The 15,258-nt window shown below is 29.8% G+C and overlaps 1 protein-coding gene across 2 annotated transcripts in view; it reads left to right on the top strand.

Moving 5' to 3' along the window:
* The window catches only part of Best2 (bestrophin 2), a 380,716-nt gene that overhangs the window by 195,611 nt on the left and 169,847 nt on the right, over positions 1-15,258 (top strand). For both annotated transcript variants that reach the window (XM_075372465.1, XM_075372464.1), the window contains exon 2: positions 14,886-14,996. In XM_075372465.1, the coding sequence (XP_075228580.1) occupies positions 14,886-14,996 (111 nt within the window). The remainder of the gene's footprint in view (positions 1-14,885; positions 14,997-15,258) is intronic.

Below are 15,258 nucleotides of genomic sequence, written 5' to 3'. Positions count from 1 at the left end.
AAAAAATGGGAAAAAACAATTAAGGTATACATCTATGTGTGTTGATTGATATGTGTCTATACGTACAGAGAGATGTATCAGAGGTGACTCTTATACATGAGTATTGATGTTTCTTTAAATATGGATAAAATCACGGTGAGATAGTTAATCCCATTCAACATAAAACTCCTACGTTTCGAGATATAGGTGTATTTTTTAAAACTTCATTGAAAACTTAAAAAAAAATACTTAACATTTATTCCGATCCTAAAACAAAAAAAATATACATTTCAAAAACCTCCCGTTTTGTCGCGCGGGTACAATTTGGTGAAAAATTTACTGGAGCAATTTTTACTATTAATGGCAGTTTTAGAAACAATTTGATAGTTTACCTCGTCCCTCTTGCTTCAAAATAAATGCCCCGTCTTTGTCCTTAGCGATTAAAGAAAAATTAATCTAAATGATCAGGTTTATAAATTGTATAATATTTTCTTATACTAAAATTATTTCTCTTTTTATTTGTATTTGTGTATAATTTTATCGTATTTTAATTTGTTTACTTAATTCTGTTTCTTATACATTTCTTAATGCGTTTTCTTTGAAAAATTTTAAATTAGAATAACCTGATATTATTTCAAAAGGAAATAAAATAAAAAATGAAAAGTCGTTCTTCTTACGCAGAACTGTGCAAGTGTTTTTATTCATAACTGTTAAGTTGTTTACTAAATCATTCTACATATTTTATCTTTGTTTTTAATTCTTTGAGGAGATCTGAAATAAATAAATAAGAAAACAAGTAGTCCTGAAGTCCAAATATGAATAATAATTTTCAAAATTCATCACCGGGAGAAGAATTACTTTATTTGCTAATAGAAAGTTGAGCAACATAGATATCCGCTTTTTTTAAATGATTTATTATTTTGAACAATTTAAAAAAATTTTCTTTTTTAAGTACGTATGACAGTTTTGTTAATTTTTTGAACCAGTTGAATCGCTAAATACTGATTATTTCATCTGACTGAAAAAATTATTTCGAACCAATTTATTTGAATTATTTATTCCCTTCCACGGTTCTCCTTTTCCTAGGAACACGCACTTATAACTTTTTTAATCGGTTTGTCGGACCCACCGGGTTGGTCTAGTGGTTAACGCGTCTTCCTAAATCAGCTGATTTGGAAGTCGAGAGTTACAGCGTTCAAGTCCTAGTAAAGCCAGATATTTTTACATGGATTTGAATACTAGATCGTGGATACCGGTGTTCTTTGGTGGTTGGGTTTCAATTAACCACACATCTCAGGAATGGTCGAACTGAGAATGTACAAGACTAACACTTCATTTACACTCATACATATCATCCTCATTCATCCTCTGAACAATTATCTAAAGGGTAGTTACCGGAGGCTAAACAGGAAAAAGAAAGAAAGAATCGGTTTGTCGGACCTCGTTCTGTGTTGTTGTAATGTTCTAATTAACACCGTTCGATATTCCCGGTAGATTCTCATCTTTTGTCTCACCATCTTCATTCCGAACACGGTTTTTACGATTACCCCACTAGATCTTCTCCATAGTACCATGTCTATTGAACCCATCCATTTTTTTATATTTGTATCCATTGTCCGCACTACCCCACCATTCAGTACACGATTCTCTTCCACGAATTTGGACAAGTTTACAAATTGTTCTTTTTTTATTGTAGATAAGCCTAACATCCAGCGATTTTTTTCTTCTCATCCTAGACATCACCTGATAAAATAAATCCAAGATATCTAGTGAAAATACCAGGGTATCATCGGACATCCAGATTTCCTTTTGATTTACGTGAAGACCGATCTATTGTAAGCTTCGATTAATTTTCGAAGCTTATTTTATCATTTTAACCAAAATAGTGGGTGTACATTATAATTTTTGTAACATCCGAACTCGAAATTTTTTATCCATTTTTTAAAACATCATCGATGAAAAAGTACTCGTATTTTAAAAATTCATCGATGTAAATAAAGTAAACGTATTACCATTACCTTGTATTAGGTAAAATGCATTTTAGGACAGCTTATCAGGATGAGTTTTCCCCGATAGAAACTCAAGCTGTTAGGCTTATCGTGTAACCACCCGATCGTAATCACAAGAACGTATTCCCTCAATCGATCTGAAGGCAGTTCTACTAAACATGAAAGACATACAGTCCTTTCAGAACTTCAGATCGTCAGTACGGAGAACCTATCGGAATCAGACCAACCATCTCCTTCTTTCCTACGGGAAAAACTATCTATGAGTTTATCCTAAACTCATTTAGAATAAATAAAATGAGTGAGTGATAACGTACGAAGGACTTATTCTGGGAGGAACCATAATCTCAGGTAAATGTTCATTTCCCTCCCCGAGGAAGCTCAAGGTCTACTTTAGACGGCGGGAATCATCCCGTCCGTAGTCTTTGAGATATGTGTACTTTTTTTATTTAGATAAGAGCAGCAGCACATTACTTATTTTGCGCCGATCGGATTACTGAGAATATCCAATAACCCTGATGTAGCCCCTTATCAAGCCCTTTTCGATCTTTATTTTATTTTTAGATATCCCGTTACAGAATACACATAGGATTTGTAAACGATGCGCTTATTTCCGTATACTTTGAATAGGCTTTGTAACTAAGAAACGATTTATATTTTTATGTCATGAAACGATTTATTGTATTCAGTACATGTACAACTTGTAATCGAAAATACATTATTGATTTTTATCGTTCTTAAATAATTACATAAATAATCTGTGTAGTAAAATATTAAGATATTTTCTGTTAAAATAAAACTAATCGCCGTCTAAAATTAAAATTATTAACGGTAGTAAAATTATTAAAATAGTAGTAATAACAGTATAAATTAGGATATTAAATGTTATTGAAGTGAAATGAAATGAAGTAGTGTAATGACTCCGGTTTTTACAGTGTTGCCGACCGGGCGGTACAGGAACTGAACTGAAGAAATACAGACAATATCAGTCGCGTTGAGGTGTGGCAACTTTGAACAACTAGTTAACAGCATTTCAGCATTCAATCGAATGGAGTCACAATTGTACATAGGCTACTCCGGTCGCTAATCCGCATCGCGCTCTGTTATTCGGGTTTGGGTTTAAAGTATAACGTATATTTATATAGGCGATTGACTTTAGTGGTTTAATCAGAGAGCACATGTCGGAATGTTGCTTCGTGTTCGCCTGTGTTAGTGTACAATTTTATTAGATCTACTTGTTACTATAAGGAAGGAAAATACGTCGGTAGAAATTTCTACATGAATTTAATAAAATATATAAAAGCTGACAATAATGATGTTTAAAGTTATCAGAATTTATATAGTCCGTAAAAATATAGGCTGTAACAATAAACTTGATAATTATTGTATTATTACTCATTATAATTATACGATCTCCGTGACGGAGTGACAGCGTCTCACCTTTCATCCGGAGGTCCCGGGTTCGGATCCCAGTCATGTATGGCGTTTTTCATACGCTACAAATTCCATTTCCATATCCCAGGCACAAGCTTCAAGCTTATGTGGTGATATCATCAAGCAAGGAAAAAATTAATAAAAAAGATAAAAAATATATTTTTTATTTTTCTACTAATTCTTTTAAAAATATTTAATAAATAAATAGAATTTGTATGTATTGACATACTTACATCTATATAAGATGTTATTGAAGTATGGCAACCGGTAAATAACTTTACAATAATTAAACAAAGAAAAATGAAATTTAGCAAACGCTCCTACCTAGTGATGATCTATTTTGACATATGGAACCACTACATCAGTGCAGGCAACCTGGGAAGCAATTAAACAAATTTTAATGGAAAAAATATGACATATCATTTTCAAGGTAATTAAAAAAAAAAAAAACAAATATTTTGACGTAAAAAAACTTTGGGCTACGAAAACCCTAACCAGAATAAGTAGCCATTAAATATTTTTCTAAGTCTGTGTAAAAAAATGGCCTACTCTACTCTCCAAAGAGCAATCTCATATCAAAAAATCGATCGTTTGAGATATGAGCATTTGTACATTTAATTTTTCTATCTTTAACGGTTTAAAAATTATTTAAGGGTTCCCATACTTTGTTAATACTCTGTGTTGAAAATTTGTCTCACTATTTATATTGCAAATAAAAATAAAATAAGATTTTTCAATTTATAATTTTAAATAAATTATAAAAAAATACTATTTATCAGTTTTTTATAAACAAAACAATTTTTTTCTGCTAAAGAGAGAGTGGACAGTACACATTGTTGTTTCGATTTTTTTTTCTTTTGTAGAATAAACTCCTCTGACGGTTCCGTAATAAGTTTCTTTTAGATAGAATTTCAATGGTAGAGTTTTAAAGGAGAAGTTATATAACCAAGATTGATGATTGGAAGATAATTTTTCATTTTTTTATTGTTATTATCGCTCTGTACTGAAGTGCGGATACATAGCCTGATGTATTTCTGATATTTAAACATATTGGTGTGTAATACTTAAAAAAATCTATAGAAAAACTTTTATAAAAAAAAAAAAAATTAATACATATTCTCATATTCCAGAGAGGAGTCTTAGGAATAGTCTCAATACTAATAGTCTTAATTGATTTTCTGTATTTTTGTCCTTATTTTTATTTGTTTCTGGAAAGTCTGTTTTTTAGAATGGATAGCGACTTATTTTGCAACCATATCCTTATTTTGAATAAATTAAAACCAGATTTAAAAACCCTTAAAAATTAAAAAAGCAGGTTTTTATCATTTTTCTTTAGTGTTATTTTGAATTTTCGATTAGTGAATTGTCGGCAATTGTTTAGCAAAACCCGTTTTCCCGATGGCTAACTTTAATTTATTGTTTTTGAATATCATTATTTCGATGACTTTACCTATATCCTAGAGAAAAAAATCTAATTTTGAACCGATATTTTGTAAACGGAATATTTTATTTTATCTTTATTTTCTTTTAATTATTGATCGAAAGTTGTCTTGCATTACATGGAATTTTATTTTTTATCTTTAGAAATATGTGGAACTTTTCGAAGCTCTTCAACAAATAAAAAAAGCTATTTAGGCAATTGTCATACGAATTATTCAGCTAATTAATAGAAACTGACAAAGAGTTGCTTAACTTTCCGACTATGCCTTTAATTAATTTTTATTTCAAATACGCCGTAGAGTTTTTAAATATTAATAACTTAAAATCCAATATTTAGAGTAAAAAAAAATAAATGTTCAATAAAATATTTAAAATTTAGCTCCGATTTGACCTCATTGACCAAATGACGATTTTAGCTTAAGATAATACAGTATTAATAGTACAATCGAGAAAAAAAGTGAAAAATTCGTAGTAAAAAAGTTAGAGCCTCGGCAGACGTCGTTACCAAATAACGTTTTAAACATCAAAATTGTACTATGTTTAATTATTAAAAGAAATAAAAGTTTTTATTTTAGTAAAATATTTGGGTAACAGAAATTAAAAAAAAAATTGTTAGTTCTTTAAAAAGTCTCTGATTTTTAATGTTTATCGGTTCCTTGGATCGTCTTTTTTTTTTTTAAATTTCCGTATCTATACAATTTTATAAAGAGGAAGGGGTTTTTTGTTTGTTCGAGATAAACAAAAAACTATTCGATCAATTGCTACCAAATTTTTAGCCAAGTTTCTTGGCCTAACTGAGAAGGCTTTTAGAAATATTTGTTCTCGAAAAAAAATATATTTAGTACTGGAGATTTGCCGGTTGAAGCATAAACTTTAATGAATTGAATTAATGAACTGTGAGTCTCTATCGTTGTGTGAACTGGGTTTGAACTGAATGTTCAAATCAATCGAATAAATACTATTACAAAGATAGTAGAATTAAATTTACGATAAATAATTTTATATTAATAAATTTATAAGAATTTGTAACAATAATGAGCTTTCTGTGTGGATTCCGTGTGAGGCTATAGCGGTGAGGTATTCGAGCACCTTGTGGGAGGCTAGACCAATTATTACTATCAATTGGTTGCCCCTGGGGCGCTTTTTTGGGAGGTATAATGGGGTGCTTTTATGTCTTTGTAAACAATCGTGCGATTTTCAAAATTCAGACGGTATATTTGTTAACAGGTCGAAGGCTTACTTTTGCATTCATCAGGTACATTCTTGATCAAACAGATCACGGTTATTCAGAAATGCTGTTATATCTTTGCTGCAACCAATCTTCCGATTTTCAAAATTGAAACGGGGTATTTTCAATAAATACAGCCACTACCACCGTTACTTATGTGCAATTGGCTGCATCTGCCTCCGATTACTTCACGAAAAAATCGTAAAATAAAAAATTGACCGTGACGGGAAACGCAAGTAATCATATAGCGCGGGCGAAGCTGCGACAGGGAGCAGGTAATGCATACAGTTGGATTCACAAACTTAAAAGTTAGTTTAAAAAAATTCATATTTTAAATACAGTTTCCATTCAGATCGCTTGTTTTCCTGCGCATAAAAGTATTTCTTTGTATAATTATTCACCTTAATAAATTTGCTCGATTTGTTGCAATTTTAATCAATGAGGCTAAAAAACAGTTGTACTAAAAAAAAAAATACGATGATGCCCTTGTTGTCCAATAGGGTCGAAAATCTTGCCGAAGCTAGGGTACATACATATATAGCCAAATATCTGTGCCAAATTTCAACTTTTCTGCTCGGATCGGTGCAGATGTAAGGTAAAAATTATTTACAAATAATGTTAAATACCCTAAATCCGATTGACTTAAAAGTTTGCGGTTTTAAATACCTTGATAAATATGTTTTAATCGTGCTAAAGCTTATTTTTTTTTACGATTACTGCACAAAAAGCAAAAAAATAAAAATACCGAAAACTAAACTACCCCAATTTAATGCCATCATCATGAATAGAATTATTTTCAGCCATTTCCGAAAATTTATGTTGAATCAGTCCAGAGATAATAATCCAAATAAGGCTGATCACGTATATACGTTCGTAAATACATCTTCCAGGAATTTATAAAATTTGCATTATGGTTTTTAGACTAAAGGGGTATTGAAACGTCGATTTTGCAAAAACCTCGATACCCAGTGTTTTGACCGATCGCTACACTTTCTCTTTGCAGCTGTGTTGCTGCAGCAGCAGTAAAGGTATAGCCATCAAAATAAAAAATAAGATTACAGGTTTTTGGGGCTTCTTTTTGTAATGAAAACGGGATAATATAGTTGTAAATTAGAATAAGACGATTTTGTTTTTCTCCTTTCTATTTTTTAGAGTTAAAAGTTTTTTCTTCGGTCGTTAATTATTTTGACTTCTTTAACTCGCTTTATTCTACTTTGAAATGATTTTTTTAATTTCGAACCAGTTTAAAGTGTTGACTCTGTTTTTTAATAAACTTATAAAACAATTACAAGTTTGCCTTTTTTCAAAATATAACCGAAGGGCTTCAGGAAATATCTCTTATATAGTCTAGTGTATAGTTGTCAATTTGATTAATGTAAATATGTTGTAAATTACTGTAATATTGTTTATAAATCTCATAAATCAATTTATACGGATTAAATTAAGTCATTATAATTTGCAATTTCCTTAATTATTATAACTGGAATGTTTTGTAGATCGCAACAAATTTCCTGTTCTAAACTATCCCACGAAGAGGTTTACATATTTTATTGGTTGTAAGTAAGCCTATTAGGTAAAATTTTACAAAGATACGATTATAAAAAACTATAAAAAATACTTCACAAAATGTTCCTTTATTTTAATATATGCAAACTTGTCGACCTTTTAAAAAAAAAATACAGTTTTAAAATAAATTGGACGTTTTTATTAAATAAATCTTTATTCCAGTCTGTACATAATATTGGTAATATATTACACAGCTCATATCAGGAACGGGTAGGTGCTCCTTGGATAAAAAAAACTGACAACACAATAGTAAGACTTTCCCAGGAAAGTCCTCTAACTGTGGGTTGTTTCTGATGCACGGTTTACACGCACAACTTAATTTAAAACATTTATAATTTTATTTAAATATAATATTTTTTCGTTTATTTAATTCAATATTCTTTGGGGTACTAGCGGCGACGGTCGGCGCTAACTAAATTAATGTAATTTCACAACTTGCATAAAACGAATTTCGCTTGTACAGTCGTTAGACTGGTGTAGCCGCGAGGCTTAACGTTCCAGTTACCGACTCAACCAAACCATAGAGTTCTAGACCCAGCCAAGAGTTACTTTTTTGCACTTTAAATATTATTCATTTATTTAATCCTACCGCTCACCTGTGACGTCACAACATAGCAGTCGACTACAACATTTTTTGGGGTGGGGGTGCGATTTTGCAAAAAATTTCTTTAGAAAGATTGTTATTTTTTAGTTGTTAACAAATGTGCCTAAGAAAAATATGACCTTAATTAGGCGAAATCTCGAAATACTTAAGGTCACCTTGCATTACAACCTCACCTCGTTGATCTTTTAAGTTGAAAATTTAATGACATCAATAGCCCGTATATAGAAGTAATCTGACCAAGTTTGGTCAAAATCGGTCCAGTAGTTCTGGAGATATAAGGTGATTTACAGGCCAATACCGCACACACGTACATATAAACATAAGAATATAAAATAAAAAATTTCCATCCGGCTTTTTAGGTTCCTTAAGTGTCAAAAAGTCAAGATCCGGAAAAACCACATCCGCTGACATCGGACCGATTAAAATAGTTTTCCGTTTAGATAGCGCTATAGCACAGCTGTAGCTCTAGAAGGGAATGAAAAAAGGACTGCTCAAGTATTTGCAAGGATAGATCAACGGAAACCGTGGTAAAAACCTTGATCAGAACAGCATCAGATTGATTAATTTCAAAAAATAAAAGGATTAATTATTTAAAATATAAACGATACCGTCTTGAAGAAAAATATAAAAATAAGTATAAAATAATTCACGATTAATAAAAATTATTCGTAGAATAAAGATATAAAAAAATTCAGGTTTTTTTAATCAATTTTTAGTTAATATTATTTAAAAATTCATTGACAGAGAAATATTTTTTCTGTTTTAAAGAAAACTTTTTAATTGTTTTTCAAATTTTCCATTGTTGGGATGGGGTCTTTTTAAACGATTCGGTAGTTTATTAAATTGACAATGAAAGTTTAATGAGGAGGTTATTCTCGTGAGCCGAAAAATATTGTTTGTCCGATGGAAGTGGATATTATTTTTTTTTCTAAATAAGTCACGATTCTTTTTAGGAAAGATTGCACTTTGTAAATATAAAAGCACGTGTAAGTTAGCATTTTTTATTTTCTAAATATCTATCTGCATAATTATTATATCATATGAGAATCAGGTTATCCGAAGTATTGTTGAACAGCGTTTCATTTAGAAAAAAAATAAATAAAAATATTTATGTTAAATTACACCTATGTTTATGTTAAATTAGGTGAAATTATCTTCACGTGATCTATTCGGTCGAGCGAAAAGTGAAGTGTTGTGCTTATGGTATTTGCATATTTTAGACAGATCAGTCCATAAATAAATTAAAATAGACCTAACTATCTACAACCTATCTAAGAGGTAAACTTCTTTGTAGGACGGATACGTTTTTACAACAAAGTAGTCAGCACATTCTTTATATAACCGGTATTTTCATTACATCGGGTTATCCATTCTCAATCATGTACTCTCGTTTGTAACGGAAAAATCCGTTAATTTTGAAAACCACAACATGTCCAAAACCAGAATTTTTTTAATTACATCGATGATAGACTGTTTATTATTTAAGTACTTATTACTGAGCCGATGTTTATTAACTGAAATCACAAAATTCGTTAATTTGCATTGTTCCTTTTGTATGTTCTTGAACGGTGTTAATGTGTCTGAGATTAAATTACTAAGATCAAATTAATATTATTAACCATGGCGCCAATCAATTCTAAGAGCAGAGTGAAAATCTATTTATAGGAATTATTTTGAATTTTATTTTTAAGTTAAAAAGATTAGTTGATAAAGAGGGACGATAAGACCCTACTTTTTCTTTTTGTTTTTTAATTTAAAAATAATTTATTTCTTATTTTTTTATAATCGATAAGTTGTCTTATATTCTTAGTTGTTAATCTACCTTGTTTTTGTGTCGAGCACCCGCTATATTGATGCGTAACAGTGTATTTAAACTTATGAAAGAAGGCGACCACTTCGTTTCATAACATGAGACTCTTGACGTTATTCTGCATGGTTATTCCGTCTTAATGTGATACTGTGTCTCTGTATTCACTTAGATAGAGCATCGCCGGTTGTAACCAGTAATTTTATTATTACGCATATACAAATAGTAAAAAATTTTTTTTTTAATTTTTATATCGACTGTTTGTTATTTGTGTGTTTCTATATTATTATAAGAAAATAATACGTAAACAACAACATAGTTTCAGCCTGTAGAATTTTTTTAAAAGTTCAAGGTATTAAAAAAAATTACTGCTGAATTTTAAATTTCTAGTAGGAAATTCAAAATTTTTATTTTTTTCTAACTTTAAAAATGACCAATGTTAACATTGTAAAATCTAAGATTTTTTTTTGCGAACCCACCGGGTTGGTCTAGTGGTTAACGCGTCTTCCTAAATCAGCTGATTTGGAAGTCGAGAGTTATAGCGTTCAAGTCCTAGTAAAGCCAGTTATTTTTACACGGATTTGAATACTAGATCGTGGATACCGGTGTTCTTTGGTGGTTGGGTTTCAATTAACCACACATCCCAGGAATGGTCGAACTGAGAATGTACAAGACACTACACTTCATTTACACATACATATCATCCTCATTCATCCTCTGAAGAATTATCTAAACGGTAGTTACCGGAGGCTAAACAGGAAAAAAAAGAAAGAAAGGTTTTTTTGCGGTCTGATAACGGTAACATTTGGATTTTTATCTCGTTTTTTGTTGAACAAACCGTCTGAGCTATTTTTATTGTGTCCAAGAGATGTTTCTATTCTCCACAACAGTAACACATATCATTCATACAATTGGAAATCAAAGTCTTAATTCCTGGAATTCTCCGCAATAAAGCCTTTAAGTTAAACTATTTTCTTTCCAAAATATTACGAAATTACTTGAACGGTAATAAAATTTGGATAGAATAGTACAGGCAATTTTATGTGATTGTCAAACGGCAAGAATTTAATAGGTTTCTATTTCCTTGTAGGAAGTAAAGGAAATATTGTGATCGCGAAAAATTTTTATTTTCAAATTTCGACGGAAATATCAATTTTGACCATCCCTGAATCCATTTTGACCAGTTTCGGAATAACTTATGTACGTACCTACGTATGTAACTCGCATAACTCAAAAACGATTAGCCCTAGGATGTTGAAATGTTGGATTTAGGACTGTTGCAACATCTAGTTGTGCACCTCTCCTTTTGATTGCAATCGACTGAACGAAATATGTCCAAAAAAAGCCCAAAATTCAAAACAGTTTGGACTTTTTCTTAACTGCAGTAACAAGCCCTCATTGATAGCTTTTCAACGATATATCATAGTGGTACTTATTTTCATTGATTCCAGAGTTATAGCCAAATTAATTTTTTATTAATGAAACATTTGGATTTTACAAGGGAAAGGCACATCGGTTCGAATCAGAATTCATTTCCTTTTTTCATTTTTTAACCTTTTTTTTTTTTAAATTAAATATATTGATTTATTAATAATTATTAACCTCTCTCTAATTGTAAAACGTTTTACGATGAATAATTCAATAACAAAAAAAAAAAGTTTTAAATATGAAAAAATATCTAAGTTATGAATGAAATAACATGTGTATAATAACATATGTACTTTTCATTTTAAAAAAAATTGTACATGTAATTTAATAGGCTTAGAAGGAAGTTATGTAGTGTCCACTTGAGATTTTTTAATTGCACCTTCGGATTAAGATATGAATTACTATTCTTTGGGAGTTTTTTAATCGATTTTTTGGTATTTGTTTTCTTAACCTTTCGTCTTGAATCGATATTTATAATAGATATAAATGAAACTATAATTTATTATTAAAAGTTTGTAATATTTTAAAAATAAATCTTTTGTTATACATCTGTTTCAGATTGATAGCTCAGCACCCACCTTGGCTACGTATCTATGACTACATATCTGATTTTTTTACTTTTTATAAAATGTGATCATACTACTGCGAAGTAAGCTCACGCCTACCTGTTACAATGATCCGTGCCCCGCCTTCTCCATTAACACAACTACATGATTAGCTGTTTCGGCCACCCTCCCACCAACGGTCTTTACTCCCACCGAATATTTCACTTCTCATTCGGGAAGATCCTAGTTGCTTAAAACGATTTTCATAACACGGTATCATGAATATAATTAAAATTATGAATTCAACAACACAAGATTTTTCCACTCATATTTATAAGTCTTCTAATGTATCGTTTTTATGTGTTTAATATTACAGTAATTTAGCTGGAATTCAGGAACGCATTTTTATAACATGTATTATGAGATACACAATCGGATATTTAATCCGGTTGTATATTCTGTATTATGTAAATATATTTTTATAAAAATAAAAAAATAAAAATTCGCTCGGTAGTAGAAGGTATCGTTGATGCATTGTGCGTTTGGTAATCCTAGCTTATATACTCTCATTACTCATCTGGAAACCCATTTCGTATTTTACTGATCCGGCAATCTATGTTTAATCGGTCTATTTTTTGGATTTTTATATATATTTAAACTTTATTATTCCGAAAAAGTAAACAATTTTTAAAATTAAAACGATAGAATATTCCAGAAATCTCTTTCACAATAATTAATATTTATATATTTACGTTTACATGTGTATTTGTATTTTTGTGTAAGTGTAAAAGAGGACTGTCAGATTTCCAAGTCCCATATTGTTTTCTTAGACATGCAAATATTAAATTTACATAACAATTATATAAGAACAAACGTCCAATCAATGAGTTCTTATGGTTATATTTCATTTTCTTGAATTTATGAATACGTTAGCTAGAAATTAAGCAGGGACATGTTCAGTAATATATTGTGTCTTAAACAAAAAGAAAAAATCGCTTAACTATATATTTCTGTAATGTTGATTGCAAAAGTATACCTCATTTTAGTAAAACTGTGCTATATTTTCAATCAGTATTTACGTAAGAACCGCACTCTTAGTAGAACCGGACGATATCCGTGGGTTAGAACACCATTCGCTAAAATTTTTAACAAGGTTACATTATTACTTTTAATAACTTTATTTCTTTCACCATTTTTATTGGTTTTTTATTCTGTATTCGCGCGAAAATGATGCTTCACGAAGTTATAATTATGACTGATCGTTTACCTATTGTACTAATAGGCTAATATTACACTGAAATGACCATTACACTAAATTTTCAATAATTAAATTAAAAATATGCTAATATATTTAAAATTGTTCATCACAAAAGGACTAAATTTTTATTGCATATATTTTTTTCGGTATAAATCATGAACCAGACGTATTAAAAAAAAAAAATGAAGTCCTGGAAATGTGGGATATTTGTAAACTACGAAAGAATGAAAAATTAATAAATTTTCATCTCTATGTAGTGCACAGGGTAGAAAATGTTTTTAAACGATTTTTTTTTTGTATCCAAAATGTTATTTATTATTATTTACTTCTTTGCTTTCATTTCACAATTATGTATGTGTTTTTATCTCAGGAATGAAGAAAAGCGATTTAATATATATTCATTAAATTTGTTGTCTTAGATTGTAATTGGGGAATTTATTCTATTAAATATTTGAATAAATCAGTTGAATTTATTTATTTTATGCGTTTATAGTGTAATGTTCGATTACAGTCGCTAATGAGTGATTAATTTTGAAACGTGCGTCTAGGACGACTTGGTATCGAATCACGGATTCAACTTATAAAGAAATGTCGAAGTAATGAAGATTACAAAAGTAAAGTTGGTACAAATAACGAAATATTTCGTGAAAAAAGAAATTTATTCTATTCAAATTTAAATCGAGAAGTTGGAAAACAAATGCTTAAAAAATACGTGTATGTTATGTAATGCCATATTACTTAGCGAAACTTGGCCATTAAAAGTTGTAAAATGTGCTATTATTGTAGCGGAGTGTTGAAAATTAAACGGGTGATAAAGTAAGAAATTATAAGGCTTTAAAATGAAATGAAAGAAATTAGTGTTAAAACTTTACAAAGAGAAAACTAGGTCGGTAGGACGCATATTAAAATCTAGTTTAGGTAATCCAAGTTTAGTTAATACGGTTCTAGAAGGAAGTGTTGGGGTAAAAAATTATTATTGGAATATGATCTTGAAGGAAGGAGGAGATTACTGGAATAATAACCGAAGATGTACCGCTTTGTATATAATTTCAGATTGAATTGAGGAAAACGATTGCTCATTCTGCTATCGTCTTAAGAGTAAAAATAAATAGGCCTTTAAAAAAAAAGAAAAGGTGTCGTCAGATTCGACTATTATCATTACCAGGGTACGTGGGTGATACAACTGCCCATTTCTAAAAATAGGAGTGTAATAGATTTTTCTAACCGTTTACTCAAATATCTGTCGAAATGATTTATCTTATTGTAATAGATATTATTAATTCACCAATCAATGAATTTGAGCCTACAAAGTTTGATTATTAAATAGTTATTTTTGTATGATTTTGGATACAAGAAATTTTTTAAACGATTAAGTTTTTGTTTACCTACCACGTCATGGAAGCCCAATATTTTTTAGCCCAAAAATAGTGAAAACAGTGTAATAATCTGGATAATTTTACTATACGTTATATCGATGGAAAATTATTTTATTTAATATTATTATTATTATTTTTGTTAAAATAGACTGTTTTATATTTAGCCTATATGAGAATAAATAGATTTACACATTTTGTTTTTTCTTTGTTACAGATGGAGAGGAAGTGTTTATAAACTAATATGGCGGGAATTAATAGCATATTTATGTGTGTATTTTACGATTAATTTAATATATAGGTTCGCACTTAATGAAAGTCAACAAAGGTAAATATAAATTAATTATTTATTATTAGAATTTATTTAAACGTATTTTAAATTTTATAATTTTTTGTACTAATTTTAAACGAATAGAAATTAGTTTAATAATGATTTATAAGTCAAATTTTAGTAATTGATTTCTATATTTCTTCCAAATATGTGATAGTTATGTGTTACGATAGCGATGGCAGTTAACGATTTACGGTCATCTCCGACACCTATTTCATCAAATTTAGTCATTAAACGAAAACCTTAGCTCTAAAATCAT

This window comes from Lycorma delicatula, chromosome 8, assembly GCF_047948215.1.
Source record: "Lycorma delicatula isolate Av1 chromosome 8, ASM4794821v1, whole genome shotgun sequence".
In the NCBI taxonomy this organism is placed as follows: domain Eukaryota; kingdom Metazoa; phylum Arthropoda; class Insecta; order Hemiptera; family Fulgoridae; genus Lycorma; species Lycorma delicatula.
This window is presented reverse-complemented; position numbering and strand designations above follow the sequence as displayed.